We start from the raw sequence: 17,539 nt of genomic DNA, 5'->3' as shown, positions 1-17,539 counted from the left end.
TTATGAGGATGAGTTTTGTGTACAGGTTGGCGGCTGATTCATGATCTATACCATATTTCAAGGATGTTATCTGAACACCACTGGACGAATTTTGCCGTTTCCCTGTCAAAACCTTGAAGAGAGGCTCGGTCTGGGTGGAGGAGACGTTTCTCTGTCTAAACCTTGAAGAGAGGCTTGGTCTGGGTGGAGGAGACGTTTCTCTGTCAAAACCTTGAAGAGAGGCTCGGTCTGGGTGGAGGAGACATTTCCCTGTCAAAACCTTGAAGAGAGGCTCGGTCTGGGTGGAGGAGACGTTTCCCTGTCAAAACCTTGAAGAGAGGCTTGGTCTGGGTGGAGGAGACGTTTCTCTGTCAAAACCTTGAAGAGAGGCTCGGTCTGGGTGGAGGAGACGTTTCTCTGTCAAAACCTTGAAGAGAGGCTCGGTCTGGGTGGAGGAGACGTTTCTCTGTCTAAACCTTGAAGAGAGGCTTGGTCTGGGTGGAGGAGACATTTCCCTGTCAAAACCTTGAAGAGAGGCTCGGTCTGGGTGGAGGAGACATTTCCCTGTCAAAACCTTGAAGAGAGGCTCGGTCTGGGTGGAGGAGACGTTTCTCTGTCTAAACCTTGAATAGAGGCTTGGTCTGGGTGGAGGAGACATTTCCCTGTCAAAACCTTGAAGAGAGGCTCGGTCTGGGTGGAGGAGACATTTCCCTGTCAAAACCTTGAAGAGAGGCTCGGTCTGGGTGGAGGAGACGTTTCTCTGTCAAAACCTTGAAGAGAGGCTCGGTCTGGGTGGAGGAGACGTTTCTCTGTCTAAACCTTGAAGAGAGGCTCGGTCTGGGTGGAGGAGACCCACGACAGCGGTGTCATCTGCATATTTAAAACACTTGTGGGCTGCGTCAGAGGCTTGACAATCGTTTGTGTACAGTACAGTGTGTACAGTTTCGTCGGCCGCTGGGTGGTTGGCTGGGGCTGTAATGGGGCTGTTGATTGGACGAATGGGGACGGTGAGGGGCATCATGATACATTTGACACCGCCATCACTGTTCTGTAGATTTATCAGATGTCGATGTTCCGCGGATGGTGCACAGATGTACTAATTACGCCACAACTAAAATACTTCAAGGACACAGAGATAATGCCATAATCAATGCAGAAAGTACTGTAACAACACTCTAGGAGCCTGTGAGACATGCGTGTGTGTGTGTGTGTGTGTGTGTGTGTGTGTGTGTGTGTGTGTGTGTGTGTGTGTGTGTGTGTGTGTGTGTGTGTGTGTGTGTGTGTGTGTGTGTGTGTATATATATGTCAGCCCATAATAAGTGTGTGTCTCTCTGCCGTCTCCAGATGACAGTGCGTCGGCAGCCAGCAGCATGGAGGTGACGGACCGCATCGCCTCCCTGGAGCAGCGCGTCCAGATGCAGGAGGACGAGATCCAGCTGCTCAAGTCAGCGCTGGCCGACGTGGTGCGCCGCCTCAGCATCTCTGAGGAGCAAAACGCCATGACCAATAGGAGGGGGCCCACCAAAGGTAACTGATGATTCACGCACATACAGGCACAGGCACAGACGTAGACACGTACACACACCCACACGCACGCACGCACACACACACACACACACACACACACACACACACACACACACACACACACACACACACACACACACACACACACACACACACACAAAGATAGACACACACACAAAGATAGACACACACACATACAGGTAGATGCAAAACCTTAACCTCTTTCGGTGACAAACAGAAAGTCACCCATCCCAGTCCCACCTCTTCCTCTTCTTCATCCATATTTTATCCTCCTCTTCTCCTCTCCTGGACTCTGTATGTATCTACAGCTGTAGACCCAGCTGTGATGAAAATATCCCCCTCATCAGAAAGCAATGTTGGAAAGCCAGGTAGGATCTTTCCCCTCTAACAACCTTACCAAGCACTGCCATGTGTCTATGGAGTCTACTGTGTTTAATGTACGGTGTGCATTTCCAGACATCCCTTCTACCTATGACATAATGAAGTAGGGATGTCTGGAAATGTACATTATACTACTGAACACTGCTGTCTACTGAGCACCGGTGTCTACTGAGCACTGGTGTCTACTGAACACTGCTGTCTACTGAGCACTGGTGTCTACTGAGAACTGCTGTCTACTGAGCACTGGTGTCTACTGAGAACTGCTGTCTACTGAGCACTGCTGTCTATTGAGCACTGGTGTCTACTGAGCACTGGTGTTTACTGAGCACTGGTGTCTACTGAGCACTGGTGTCTACTGAGCACTGGTGTTTACTGAGCACTGGTGTCTACTGAGCACTGGTGTCTACTGAGCACTGGTGTCTACTGAGCACTGGTGTCTACTGAGCACTGGTGTTTACTGATCACTGGTGTCCACTGAGCACTGGTGTCCACTGTGCACTGGTGTCCACTGAGCACTGGTGTCTACTGAGCACTGGTGTCCACTGAGCACTGGTGTCCACTGAGCACTGGTGTCTACTGAGCACTGGTGTCTACTGTGACACGGTCAATGGAGAGCATTCTGATGTTGGTGGTGCTCCAGACTGCATGCCATTCCAGTCACACAGAGTGGGTGAGAGGTGGTATGCTGTGGAAACACTTGCATGGTTTTTCCTTAATTCTAGCATGTGCTGACACCCACACTAAATCATATTATGTGGCAACAATTCACAGACAACAACAGTGAGAACATCATAATTCGCAGTGCACCTAGTTTTGTAGCTGAATTTAGTCACATGATGCATATTTTGGCTGTGAGAGTATGAGTCATCTCTCTCTCTCTCTCTCTACTCTCTCTCTCTCTCTGCTCTCTCTCTCTCTTCTCTCTCTCTGTCTCCCCCTCTCTCCCTCTCTCTCTCTCTCTCTCTCTCTCTCTCTCTCTCTGCTCTCTCTCCCTCTGTCTCTCTCTGCTCTCTCTCTCTCTCTCTGCTCTCTCTCTCTGCTCTCTCTCATTCTCTGCTCTCTCTCTCTGCTCTCTCTCTCTCTCTCTCTCTCTCTCTCTCTCTCTCTTTGCTCTCTGCTCTCTCCTACTCTCTCTCTGTCTCTCTATCTCTGATGTCTCTCTCTCTGCTCTCTCTCTCTCTTTGCTCTCTCTCTCTCTCTGCCTGGTGTGTCTGTTTGGTCTAATTCTGCTATATCTTCTGCCAGTATGCCCTGCCAAGAGTGATTCTACTGCATACACACACACACACAAACACACACACACCCGCACACACCCACCCACGCACACACATGCAACCACGCATACACTTGCGTTCCAGCAGGGCCAAGCAAGCATATAACAAACCCCATCAGCTTTATCTGCAGTGATAAATATTTTATAGTCACTGTTCTGCCATCCATACAAATACAGGCCTGGCAACCCTTATCAGTGCTGTTAGCAATAATGCTGAGGGAGTTAAGTGGGCCCGTGATGATGTTAGAATGGAGTCACTCAAGGTGTGAGTGATGTTCTAGCAGAGTGACTGACTGCACATATAGAGGCAGGATTTCTAATAAAAGAACAGAAGTCTGCAGACCCCATATGCCGCTCCTGTTCTTTAATCCTGCGTCCACATACAATATACAGTACACAATGTTTCAGCTGCAGCAGACTAGTCAAGTTGGAGGCTGATGATGGAGGCTGATGATGGAGGCTGTTGATGAAGGCTATTGATGAAGGCTGTTGATGAAGACTGATGATGAAGGCTATTGATGAAAGGTGTTGATGAAGGCTGTTGATGAAGGCTATTGATGAAGGCTGATGATGAAGGCTATTGATGAAGGCTGTTGATGAAGGCTATTGATGAAGGCTGATGATGAAGGCTGTTGATGAAGGCTGATGATGAAGGCTATTGATGAAGGCTATTGATGAAGGCTGATGATGAAGGCTATTGATGAAGGCTGATGATGAAGGCTGATGATGAAGGCTGATGATCAATGCTGATGATGAAGGCTGATGATGAAGGCTGATGATCAATGCTGATGATGAAGGCTGATGATCAATGCTGATGATGAAGGCTGATGATGAAGGCTGATGATGAAGGCTGTTGATGAAGGCTGATGATGAAGGCTGATGATGAAGGCTATTGATGAAGGCTGATGAAGGCTGATGATGAAGGCTGATGAAGGCTGATGATCAAATCACATTTTATTGGTCAAATATAAAAATGTAAATTTTTCAATAACACAAAAGGTTGATTGATTTTTGTTACACCTTACCGTGAAATGCTTACAAGCCCTAAACCAGCAATGCAGTTATAAGAAAATAGAGTTAATAAAATATTTACTAAATAAAGTAAAGTAAAACAAGTAACCCAATACTGAGTCAATGTGTGGGGGTAGGAGTAAAGTGACTATTCATAGATAATAAACAGCGAGTAGCAGCAGGGGTGGGGGTGGCACACAATGCAATTAGTCCGGGTAGCCATTTGATTACCTGTTCAGTCGTCTTATGGCTTGGGGGTAAAAACTGTTGAGAAGCCTTTTTGTCCTAGACTTGGCACTCCGGTACCGCTGGCCATGCGGTAGCAGAGAGAACAGTCTATGACTGGGGTGGCTGGAGTCTTTGACAATTCTTAGGGCCTTCCTCTGACACCTCCTGGTGTAGAGGTCCTGGATGGCAGGAAGCTTAGCCCCAGTGATGTACTGGGCCGTACGCACTACCCTCTGTAGTGCCTTGCGGTCAGAGGCTGAGCAATTACTGTACCAGGCAGTGATGCAATCTCAGGACCCATGCCAAATCTTTTTAGTTTCCTGAGGAGGAATAGGCTTTGTCGTGCCCTCTTCACAAATGTCATGGTTTTTTAGGAGAAGTATACTGTATACTGTATATATTACATATAACCCTAACCCTGAGTGGGCTTTTCTTCCATCATCAGTATTTTTTGGGACTAGATCCGGTAAAGACATACTGACACACTCTTCTGCTAAGTTCTAATCAGGTTCAAGAGTTAAACATCTCTGCCACGTTCAGTACGTCATCCCACTGTACGCCATGGTACGCCATGGGACTCAGCTTAGTCCCATTTTCCATCAGTCTATTAGTGGTACATCTCTTGGTCGAGGGCCATTTATTGACTTTCAACTCCGTTCAAAACGACAGAGGTCAGAAGACCAGTGGAAGTGTCTTGTATTGGATATGCTTCCATGTGATCAATTCCAGTGGGGCAAACTTGGCAAAACCGGTTAAAATGATGTTATAATTACATCATTTCTATCCGTTTCTGGTTATTATGCCATCGGATTTTAATGACAACGATGGGATGTTTCCAAAGCATTGTATTCAACCTTTCCTATAAATTATTGCCTTTACATTTCTGGTTCGTTCACTTCACACCCGACTATGACAGTTCCCAACAGCTAGTCACCTTCGAGGAGTGGGTATTTTCTGTATGTTGAAGCTGGTTCAGGGCAGATCATCAGTTGCAGCTGGTTCAATGCAAAGCCCCACTTACTCTGTGCTACTGTGTGTGTTTGTTTTACAGCCAGACCCATGATGGCTGCCCTCCCTCTAAGGCCCACGGTCAACAACGGCACTGTCCTACCAAAGAAAAGTGGTGGCACGCTACCGTCCCTCTCCAGCTCCAGGAAGGATGCTGCTGCAACAGCAACCAAGAGGTAAAATCGCTTCCATTACCTTTTGGTAGGCCTAAATCCAGCAGTTTTCCTGACCACGTGACCTGATAGAGGTTCAGTTTATGAGACATAGGGTCAGTTTATTTATTTATTTTTATTTCACCTTTATTTAACCAGGTAGGCTGGCGACCTGGCCAAGATAAAGCATAGCAGTGTGAACAGACAACAACACAGAGTTACACATGGAGTAAACAATAGACAATAAACAAGTCAATAACATAGTAGAAGAAAAAAAATCTACAGTGCCTTGCGAAAGTATTCGGCCCCCTTGAACTTTGCGACCTTTTGCCACATTTCAGGCTTCAAACATAACGATATAAAACTCTATTTTTTTGTGAAGAATCAACAACAAGTGGGACACAATCATGAAGTGGAACGACATTTATTGGATATTTCAAACTTTTTTAACAAATCAAAAACTGAAAAATTGGGCGTGCAAAATTATTCAGCCCCTTTACTTTCAGTGCAGCAAACTCTCTCCAGAAGTTCAGTGAGGATCTCTGAATGATCCAATGTTGACCTAAATGATTAATGATGATAAATACAATCCACCTGTGTGTAATCAAGTCTCCGTATAAATGCACCTGCACTGTGATAGTCTCAGAGGTCCGTTAAAAGCGCAGAGAGCATCATGAAGAACAAGGAACACACCAGGCAGGTCCGAGATACTGTTGTGAAGAAGTTTAAAGCCGGATTTGGATACAAAAATATTTCCCAAGCTTTAAACATCCCAGGGAGCACTGTGCAAGCGATAATATTGAAATGGAAGGAGTATCAGACCACTGCAAATCTACCAAGACCTGGCCGTCCCTCTAAACTTTCAGCTCATACAAGGAGAAGACTGATCAGAGATGCAGCCAAGAGGCCCATGATCACTCTGGATGAACTGCAGAGATCTACAGCTGAGGTGGGAGACTCTGTCCATAAGACAATCAATCAGTCGTATATTGCACAAATCTGTCCTTTATGAAAGAGTGGCAAGAAGAAAGCCATTTATTAAAGATATCCATAAAAAGTGTCATTTAAAGTTTGCCACAAGCCACCTGGAAGACACACCAAACATGTGGAAGAAGGTGCTCTGGTCAGATGAAACCAAAATTGAACTTTTTGGCAACAATGCAAAACGTTATGTTTGGCGTAAAAGCAACACAGCTGAACACACCATCCCCACTGTCAAACATGGTGGTGGCAGCATCATGGTTTGGGCCTGCTTTTCTTCAGCAGGGACAGTGAAGATGGTTAAAATTGATGGGAAGATGGATGGAGCCAAATACAGGACCATTTTGGAAGAAAACCTGATGGAGTCTGCAAAAGACCTGAGACTGGGACGGAGATTTGTCTTCCAACAAGACAATGATCCAAAACATAAAGCAAAATCTACAATGGAATGGTTCAAAAATAAACATATCCAGGTGTTAGAATGGCCAAGTCAAAGTCCAGACCTGAATCCAATCGAGAATCTGTGGAAAGAACTGAAAACTGCTGTTCACAAATGCTCTCCATCCAACCTCACTGAGCTCAAGCTGTTTTGCAAGGAGGAATGGGAAAAAATGTCAGTCTCTCGATGTGCAAAACTGATAGAGACATACCCCAAGCGACTTACAGCTGTAATCGCAGCAAAAGGTGGCGCTACAAAGTATTAACTTAAGGGGGCTGAATAATTTTGCACGCCCAATTTTTCAGTTTTTGATTTGTTAAAAAAGTTTGAAATATCCAATAAATGTCGTTCCACTTCATGATTGTGTCCCACTTGTTGTTGATTCTTCACAAAAAAATACAGTTTTATATCTTTATGTTTGAAGCCTGAAATGTGGCAAAAGGTCGCAAAGTTCAAGGGGGCCGAATACTTATGCAAGGCACTGTATATACATTGTGTGCAAAAGGCATGAGGAGGTAGGCATGAGGCATGAGGAGTGTTTATGAGACATATGGTCAGTTTATGAGACATGGGGTCAGTTTATGAGACATAGGGTCAGTTTATGAGACATAGGGTCAGTTTATGAGACATAGGGTCAGTTTATGAGACATGGGGTCAGTTTATGAGACATATGGTCAGTTTATGAGACATAGGGTCAGTTTATGAGAAATAGGGTCAGTTTATGAGACATAGGGTCAGTTTATGAGACATGGGGTCAGTTTATGAGACATAGGGTCAGTTTATGAAACATCTTTCACCAGTATTTTTTCTTGCTTTGAGTAAAACCAACCCTAGTGTTTTAGTGTTGACTAATTTATCCTTTAAAAACAGTAATGACTCTGTTCCAAGCAGACAACCATCATTTGTTCTTGTTTGCTGCCAGCTGGCAGTATGAATAGCTAAACGTAGTCAAAGTCAGTTGTAACCTAAAGCTCAATACGTGGACACTATTGAAATACACAATTCTACCATAACAAAAATATCATACAACGTAGGAAATCATCCCAAATGTGGTGTTGATTAGTCCACTAAGTCGACACATTGTCTCCTACAAATACACATTATGTCTCCTACAAACCCACATTATGTCTCCTACAAACCCACATTATGTCTCCTACATACCCACATTATGTGTCCTACAAATCCACATTATGTCTCCTACATACCCACATTATGTATCCTACAAATCCACATTATGTCTCCTACATACCCACATTATGTTTCTTACAAATCCACATTATGTCTCCTACAAACCCACATTATGTCTCCTACAAACCCACATTATGTCTCCTACAAACCCACATTACGTCTCCTACAAACCCACATTATGTCTCCTACAAACCCACATTATGTCTCCTACATACCCACATTATGTTTCCTACAAATCCACATTATGTCTCCTACAAACCCACATTATGTCTCCTACAAAGCCACATTATGTCCCCTAAAAACACACATTATAATTCCTAAAAATCCACATTATGTATCCTACAAACATACACTATGTCTCCTACAAACCCACATTATGTTTCCTACAAACCCACATTATGTCTCTTACAAACCCTCATTATGTCTCCTATAAACCCACATTATGTCTCTTACAAACCCTCATTATGTCTCCTATAAACCCACATTATGGATCTTACAAACCCACATTATGTATCCTACAAACCCACATTATGTATCCTATAAACCCACATTATGTATCCTATAAACCCACATTATGTATCCTACAAACCCACATTATGTCGCCTACAAACCCACATTATGTCTCCTATAAACCCACATTATGTATCCTACAAACCCACATTATGTATCCTACAAACCCACATTATGTATCCTACAAACCCACATTATGTCTCCTACAAACCCACATTATGTATCCTACAAACCCACATTATGTATCCTACAAACCCACATTATGTATCCTACAAACCCACATTATGTATCCTACAAACCCACATTATGTATCCTACAAACCCACATTATGTATCCTACAAACCCACATTATGTATCCTATAAACCCACATTATGTCGCCTACAAACCCACATTATGTCTCCTACAAACCCTCATTATGTATCCTACAAATCCACATTATGTATCCTACAAACCCACATTATGTATCCTACAAACCCACATTATGTCTCCTACAAACCCACATTATGTATCCTACAAACCCACATTATGTATCCTACAAACCCACATTATGTCGCCTACAAACCCACATTATGTCTCCTACAAACCCACATTATGTATCCTACAAACCCACATTATGTATCCTACAAACCCACATTATGTATCCTATAAACCCACATTATGTCTCCTACAAACCCACATTATGTATCCTATAAATCCACATTATGTCTCCTACAAAGCCACATTATGTCTCCTACAAACCCACATTATGTATCCTACAAACCCACATTATGTATCCTACAAACCCACATTATGTATCCTATAAACCCACATTATGTCTCCTACAAACCCACATTATGTATCCTATAAACCCACATTATGTCTCCTACAAACCCACATTATGTATCCTATAAATCCACATTATGTCTCCTACAAACCCACATTATGTATCCTACAAACCCACATTATGTCTCTTACAAACCCACATTATGGATCTTACAAACCCACATTATGTATCCTACAAACCCACATTATGTCTCCTACAAACCCACCCTGTTTTCTCTTCACTGCATTACTACTGTCTCCTGTTTGGCCTGTCTGTGCCACATCACATTTTTCCGCCCTGGCATAAATATCCCCTCCTCAGAAGGGAGAGCCACTGACATTTTACGTGGATGGTAAAACAAAGGGACAGTGCTGTCACGGCCATCCCCATACCCACCGCCGTGGCATTCAGAGACCAGGCCCCGATTAACTGACTGGGGCTGACTGGGGCAAGGGGAGCACAGGTAATCAATCACTACTGTCAGGGGAACAAAAGGCACTCCTCCACTGATGGTTATGCCTGGAGTCAAATTATCATAATCCTGGACTGACGAATGGGATGGTGGATGGATGAGACTACAAGACTCTAGAGTAAATTGATGTAAAGAGGAGAAGAGGGAGGGTGGAAGAGTTCCTAATATGGATGCCGTATCAAGATCCTTCTCCAGACTGAATCAATAGATCTAGAATGATATACACTGAATCTGCAAAGCATTTAAGAACACCTTCCTAATATTGAGTTGCACCTCCTTTTGCCCTCAGAACAGCCTCCATTCGTCGGGTCATGGACAAATGTGTCAAAAGGGTTCCACGGGGATGCTGGTCCATGTTGACTCCAATGCTTCCCACAGTTGTGTCTAGTTGGCTGGATGTGTCTAGTTGGCTGGATGTGTCTAGTTGGCTGGATGTGTTTAGTTGGCTGGATGTCTTTTGGGTGGATATGTCAAGTTGGCTGGATGTGTCTAGTTGGCTGGATGTCTTTTGGGTGGATATGTCAAGTTGGCTGGATATGTCAAGTTGGCTGGATGTGTCTAGTTGGCTGGATGTGTCTAGTTAGCTGGATGTGTCTAGTTAGCTGGATGTGTCTAGTTAGCTGGATGTGTCTAGTTGGCTGGATGTGTCTAGTTAGCTGGATGTGTCTAGTTGGCTGTATGTGTCTAGTTGGCTGGATGTGTCTAGTTGGCTGGATGTGTCTAGTTAGCTGGATGTGTCAAGTTGGCTGGATATGTCAAGTTGGCTGGATGTGTCTAGTTGGCTGGATGTGTCTAGTTGGCTGGATGTGTCTAGTTAGCTGGATGTGTCTAGTTGGCTGGATGTGTCTAGTTGGCTGGATGTGTCTAGTTGGCTGGATGTGTCTAGTTGGCTGGATGTGTCAAGTTGGCTGGATGTGTCTAGTTGGCTGGATGTGTCTAGTTGGCTGGATGTGTCTAGTTGGCTGGATGTGTCTAGTTGGCTGGATGTGTCTAGTTGGCTGGATGTGTCTAGTTGGCTGGATGTGTCTAGTTGGCTGGATGTGTCTAGTTGGCTGGATGTGTCTAGTTGGCTGGATGTGTCTAGTTGGCTGGATGTGTCTAGTTGGCTGGATGTGTCTAGTTGGCTGGATGTGTCTAGTTGGCTGGATGTGTCAAGTTGGCTGGATGTGTCTAGTTGGCTGGATGTGTCTAGTTGGCTGGATGTGTCTAGTTGGCTGGATGTGTCAAGTTGGCTGGATGTGTCTAGTTGGCTGGATGTGTCTAGTTGGCTGGATGTGTCTAGTTGGCTGGATGTGTCAAGTTGGCTGGATGTGTCTAGTTGGCTGGATGTGTCTAGTTGGCTGTATGTGTCTAGTTGGCTGGATATGTCTAGTTGGCTGGATGTGTCTAGTTGGCTGGATGTGTCTAGTTGGCTGGATGTGTCTAGTTGGCTGGATATGTCTAGTTGGCTGGATGTGTCTAGTTGGCTGGATGTGTCTAGTTGGCTGGATGTGTCTAGTTGGCTGGATGTGTCTAGTTGGCTGTATGTGTCTAGTTGGCTGGATATGTCTAGTTGGCTGGATGTGTCTAGTTGGCTGGATGTGTCAAGTTGGCTGGATGTGTCAAGTTGGCTGGATGTGTCTAGTTGGCTGGATATGTCTAGTTGGCTGGATGTGTCTAGTTGGCTGGATGTGTCTAGTTGGCTGGATGTGTCTAGTTAGCTGGATGTGTCTAGTTGGCTGGATGTGTCTAGTTGGCTGGATGTGTCTAGTTGGCTGGATGTGTCTAGTTGGCTGGATGTGTCTAGTTGGCTGGATATGTCAAGTTGGCTGGATGTGTCTAGTTGGCTGGATGTGTCTAGTTGGCTGGATATGTCAAGTTAGCTGGATGTGTCTAGTTGGCTGGATGTGTCTAGTTGGCTGGATGTGTCTAGTTGGCTGGATGTGTCTAGCTGGCTGTGTGTGTCTAGTTGGCTGGATGTGTCTAGTTGGCTGGATGTGTCTAGTTGGCTGGATGTGTCTAGTTAGCTGGATGTGTCTAGTTGGCTGGATGTGTCTAGTTGGCTGGATGTGTCTAGTTGGCTGGATGTCTTTTGGGTGGTGCACCATTTTGATACACACAGGAAATTGTTGAGCGTGAAAAACCCAGCAGCGTTGCTGTTATTGACACAAACCAGTACACTTGCCACTTACTACCAGACCCCGTTCAAAAGCATTTAAATATTTTGTCTTTCCCATTCACCCTCTGAATGGCAACACGTGCACAATCCATGTCTCAATATTCTCAAGGCTTAAAAATCCTTCTTTAACCTGTCTTCATCCCTTCATCTAAACTGATTGAAGTGGATTTTACAGGTAACATCAATAAGGGATAAGCTTCACCTGGATTCACCTGGTCAGTCTATGTCATGGAAAGAGGAGGTGTTCCTAATGTTCTGTCTGGCCCTAACCCCCCAGACCCAGTCTCTCCATCTGTCTGGCCCTAACCCCCCCAGACCCAGTCTCTCCATCTGTCTGGCCCTAACCCCCCAGACCCAGTCTCTCCATCTGTCTGGCCCTAACCCCCCAGGCCCAGTCTCTCCATCTGTCTGGCTCTAACCCCCCAGACCCAGTCTCTCCATCTGTCTGGCCCTAACCCCCCAGACCCAGTCTCTCCATCTGTCTGGCCCTAACCCCCCAGACCCAGTCTCTCCATCTGTCTGGCCCTAACCCCCCCAGACCCAGTCTCTCCATCTGTCTGGCCCTAACCCCCCAGACCCAGTCTCTCCATCTGTCTGGCCCTAACCCCCCAGGCCCAGTCTCTCCATCTGTCTGGCCCTAACCCCCCAGACCCAGTCTCTCCATCTGTCTGGCCCTAACCCCCCAGACCCAGTCTCTCCATCTGTCTGGCCCTAACCCCCCAGACCCAGTCTCTCCAGTCCGTCTGGCCCTAACCCCCCAGACCCAATCTCTCCATCTGTCTGGCCCTTACCCCCCAGATCCAGTCTCTCCAGTCTGTCTGGCCCTAACCCCCCAGACCCAGTCTCTCCATCTGTCTGGCCCTAACCCCCCAGACCCAGTCTCTCCAGTCTGGCTGGCCCTAACCCCCCAGACCCAGTCTCTCCAGTCTGGCTGGCCCTAACCCCTCCTAGCAGGTTAGAGAGTGTCCAGACTGTTACGTTATCATCATCCTAAATGCTCATTATGTTACCTCAATGCTACCCATCCCCCATAGATGAATGAGACATTTAATTAACAGATAATTTCCATGAACAATGAATAACACCATTCATTATAAAACATCTTTCCCCCTGGAAAGCAGTGGCTACAGTTTCTGATTGGACAATCCTGGTTAAATTAACTTTAAATGGAATGAATTATTTAATAAACAAATGAATGAATCTCTCTCCTTCCCTCCGTGCGTGTGTGTGTGTGTGTGTGTGTGTGTGTGTGTGTGTGTGTGTGTGTGTGGGGGGGGGGTCATGGACAAATGTGTCAAAAGTGTTCCACAGGGATGCCCCCCCAGACCCTGTCTCACCAGTCTGTCTGGCCCTAACCCCCCCAGACCCAGTCTCTCCATCTGTCTGGCCCTAACCCCCCCAGACCCTGTGTGTGTGTGTGTGTGTGTGTGTGTGTGTGTGTGTGTGTGTGTGTGTGTGTGTGTGTGTGTGTGTGTGTGTGTGTGTGTGTGTGTGTGTGTGTGTGTGTGTGTGTGTGTGTGTGTGTGTGTGTGAGTGAGTGAGTGAGTGAGTGAGTGAGTGAGTGAGTGAGTGAGTGAGTGAGTGAGTGAGTGAGTGAGTGAGTGAGTGTGTGTGCACGCGCGTCTGGCCCTAACCTAGTCTCACCAGTCTGTCTGGCCCTAACCCCCCCAGAAACAGTCTCTCCATCTGTCTGGCCCTAACCCCCCCAGAACCAGTCTCACCAGTCTGTCTGGCCCTAACCCCCCCAGACCCAGTCTCACCAGTCTGTCTGGCCCTCACCCCACCAGACCCAGTCTCACCAGTCTGTCTGGCCCTAACCCCCCCCCTCAGACCCAGTCTCACTAGTCTGTCTGGCCCTAACCCCCCCAGATCCAGTCTCACCAGTAACCGTGTGTGTGTTGATTAGATCAACTACATTAGGTGCTGCTCCCATGCCCACCAACGTTGGCAAAATATTTCAATAAAGCCCCCATGGCCTAATTAACTCCATTCCTGATCGAGGTGTGCCTGCTGCCTGACATACCTCAACTAACAAAGACCCCCTCCACAACACACACACACATCCCCGGACCCTGTTTCAGAGGGATAACATCAGCCCCAACGGCAGGAGTGAATGGACTTTGGTTTTGTATGCCGGATTAGACTTGAGCCTGGAAGCCATTCTAGCCAATGGACTGCTGATAAGGCCCTTCCTTTGTACAGGCATTTGAATGGGCAGCCCTTTGACATGTTTCAACCATCTCCTCTAATACCCTCACAAATGTGTCCACAGCGGAAAGAGAGGGAAAGGTCTCTCTCTGTCATGGATCAGTAATCTGGTTTCCTAGCATAGGGCCTTCCTTTGGTGTTCTATGATGGTCTGTACTTAACAAGGACATATGAGGGATCGTAACAGATACTGGTATTTATAGCTTGCTGGTATGGTCCATGCTTGTCCTTGTCGCTAAAAGGTCAAAAAAAAGTATTGGATGTTTCAGATGATAGAGGATGTTTTCCAGAAGGATTTGCATCTGAAAACCCTCTGAGGGGGAAACAGCTAAATAACCGCCTATTTTAATGATATTCCCCAGACAGTTCATGTTGTTCTCTCTTTTAAACTATCACAATAAAGAGAGTCACACACTCCATAAATCAACATCCAGTCATTTATTGGGTATTTACCAAATAAACACTAAATACATTACTGGGAGTTTATATATGGAGTGTGTGACTCTCTTTATTTTTGATAGATTATAGTTTATTCTCCGTTAGTCAACACCACACAAAATCATTTTGGTGTGTGTACGCCAGCTCACGTTTTTTTATCTTCTCTCTTTTTCCATTCAGTCATGTTATCATCCATTTTACCATCTCTTCCCCAGAGAGAGACATCTTGGGTGTTCATTTCAAAAGTTTACAGACAAGTAAAGAAGTACTCCTTTATGCGCCTTAGAAACATAATTCCTTGGACAATATCTTTTAAGCAGCTGTAAAAGGCACCATCGGGTAGTTTTATCGTCCATTTTACCATCTCTCCTCAGCACTGTGAGGAGAACCAACTCCAACGAAACGATGAGCACGCTGACACGCAAAGACAGCGGAGACTCCAAGAGCAACCGCACCCGTGCCGGCTCCACCGGGAGCAACTCCAGCGGCAAGAGAGCCAGCGAAAGGTACAGCTAGCATAACAACAATGACTGGTCCTTCACAGCCAGACCTGGGTAGTGTTCAGTAGGGCACACCGTAGTGAAATGTTTTGAAACATAAAACTAAAACAAGCAGTTCTTATTGGAAACCTACCCGTTTCAGTCCGTTTCAAAACGTTTCACCCGACTGCACATGACCCTGTGTTCGAGTAGTGTTTGTTATCATTCAAAAACTTTATCTGCGCTTGATTGAACATACCTGGTCGCAGTGACGGAAAGTGTTGACCCGGTTTTTTGTTTCATCCACCTTGCAGCAAACTGAAGGAGCCCGTTTTCAATACAGGTGAGAGCCAACTGTACTCTAATCAGTGATGCCATGCACTCATTGGCTCCCTGTGAGTTAGAGGGTTAATTAAATTTGTCAGCATTGTTTAAATTAACAGATGTGCAAAACAAATGTAAGACATGTTACTAGTTCTTTGCAGGTTAAAGTAGGCGCCTCCTCCCCATCAGGCCAAACTGGTCGCAATGACGTCATAGTGACACGTGTGTGGTTGTAATGACGTTGTAACGACGTCTTTTCGACCACTTTTGCTCACTTGGTTCATTCTCAGCTCACAGACTACCACTCAAGGCTGTTCTGTGATGTGCTGTGGTGATGTTTCTGTTGTAACGTGTTGAAAACATTCATCCTCTAAACCATTAATCATCCAACCTTCCATAACCACTTCCATCCTCACATTAATTCCAATTAAGCATTTCAACCTCCATTGTTATCTGATTTCCTTTTTCCTGTTTCCTTACCTGGAGCTATATACCTGTACTACACGTTTTACTGTATGCGTCTGTATACAGTAGTAGTAACAGTAAACACTATGAGATCTCCAGAGTGGTATTGATCACTGGGGAAATTAGATTGCTGTATCCCATTAGGCTGATTTATCTGGTGTAATTCTCCCTGATTGATCATCACCCCTCTGAACCTGTTGCTGGGGGTTGATTCTTGCTGAACCTTACTGTGGCTGAGGGTTGATTCTTGCTGAACCTTACTGTGGCTGAGGTTTGATTCTTGCTGAACCTTACTGTGGCTGAGGTTTGATTCCAGCAAGACAGTGGGTGGTGATCAGCAGAGAAAATGCACTGGCACCAACATTAACATATCCTTGTTGATGATTTGAATCAATTATTGTCTATAATAGCCTGATCAGACCAGCACAGTCCCAGGGTAGTGTCATAAACCTTCAACCTTAAGGAGAAGTCAACGAGTCAACGAGTCAATGAGGCAACGAGTCAACGAGTCAATGAGTCAATGAGTCAATGCAAATAACTGATTACACATAACAGCTATCGAGATGATGCCTGAATAGTCCCAATGGACACTGTTCCTTTATATAATCTGAATAGTCCCAATGGACACTGTTCCTTTATATAATCTAAATAGTCCCAATGGATACTGTTCCTTTATATAATCTGAATAGTCCCAATGGATACTGTTCCTTTATATAATCTGAATAGTCCCAATGGACATTGTGCCTTCGTATAATCTGAATAGTCCCAGTGGACACTGTGCCTTCGTATAATCTGAATAGTCCCGATTTGCTGTTGATTAGAATCTCTCTATAGTACATCTAATCTTCCACAAATCCATAAGGACCAAACAAGTAACAGAAACACTACATGCTTAGCCTGTGGCCTATGTGAAGTTGTCAGATGCTCCTGTTCAGACTGGTAGATCAGATGGATAGATGAATAGATGGATGGATGGATGATTTGCCTAGATTCAAACAGAAGATACCTCAAGCACAATAGAGTAAGTGTTGTCAAGGCTGAGGCAAGGCGCTTCCATAAAACGTAGGAAGTGGAAGAAGTCCCAATGATGAGCAAATCCAGGTCAGGAACAGGAAGTCCAGGTCAGGAACAGGAAGTCCAGGTCAGGAACAGGAAGTCCAGGTCAGGAACAGGAAGTCCAGGTCAGGAACAGGAAGTCCAGGTCAGAAACAGGAACTCCAGGTCAGGAACAGGAAGTCCAGGTCAGGAACAGGAAGTCCAGGTCAGGAACAGGAAGCAAAACCTCACCTGGTCCTTCTGTCCCCTTCTCTCTGAACACACGAGGGATGCGACGAGTGACACACTGCAAAGGTAGGTTTTGGTCCTCAAGCCCCCTTACGTTAGCAGCTCTCTGAACATTGTGTTCTCCTAAGGCCTTAGACAAATAGTTCATCTACACATAAAGGAGCTGTATGTGGCGTGGGGGGAGGCCGGGTTATCTGACACACTACGCCA

General features: G+C 45.5%; 1 protein-coding gene across 6 annotated transcripts in view; it reads left to right on the top strand.

The window, feature by feature from the left end:
• The window catches only part of LOC110498199 (echinoderm microtubule-associated protein-like 1), a 104,115-nt gene that overhangs the window by 63,943 nt on the left and 22,633 nt on the right, over positions 1–17,539 (top strand). For 3 of the 6 annotated variants that reach the window (XM_036955199.1, XM_036955197.1, XM_036955196.1), the window contains exons 2-7: positions 1,324–1,506; positions 1,836–1,895; positions 5,472–5,604; positions 15,152–15,283; positions 15,571–15,599; positions 17,369–17,395. In XM_036955199.1, the coding sequence (XP_036811094.1) occupies positions 1,324–1,506; positions 1,836–1,895; positions 5,472–5,604; positions 15,152–15,283; positions 15,571–15,599; positions 17,369–17,395 (564 nt within the window). The remainder of the gene's footprint in view (positions 1–1,323; positions 1,507–1,835; positions 1,896–5,471; positions 5,605–15,151; positions 15,284–15,570; positions 15,600–17,368; positions 17,396–17,539) is intronic. The other 3 variants (XM_036955200.1, XM_036955198.1, XM_036955201.1) reach the window with 3 other exon arrangements.

This window comes from Oncorhynchus mykiss, chromosome 19 (assembly GCF_013265735.2).
Source record: "Oncorhynchus mykiss isolate Arlee chromosome 19, USDA_OmykA_1.1, whole genome shotgun sequence".
NCBI classification, from domain to species: Eukaryota; Metazoa; Chordata; class Actinopteri; order Salmoniformes; family Salmonidae; genus Oncorhynchus; species Oncorhynchus mykiss.
Note: the sequence above shows the minus strand (reverse complement) of the source record. Positions and strands in the feature narration are given on the sequence as shown.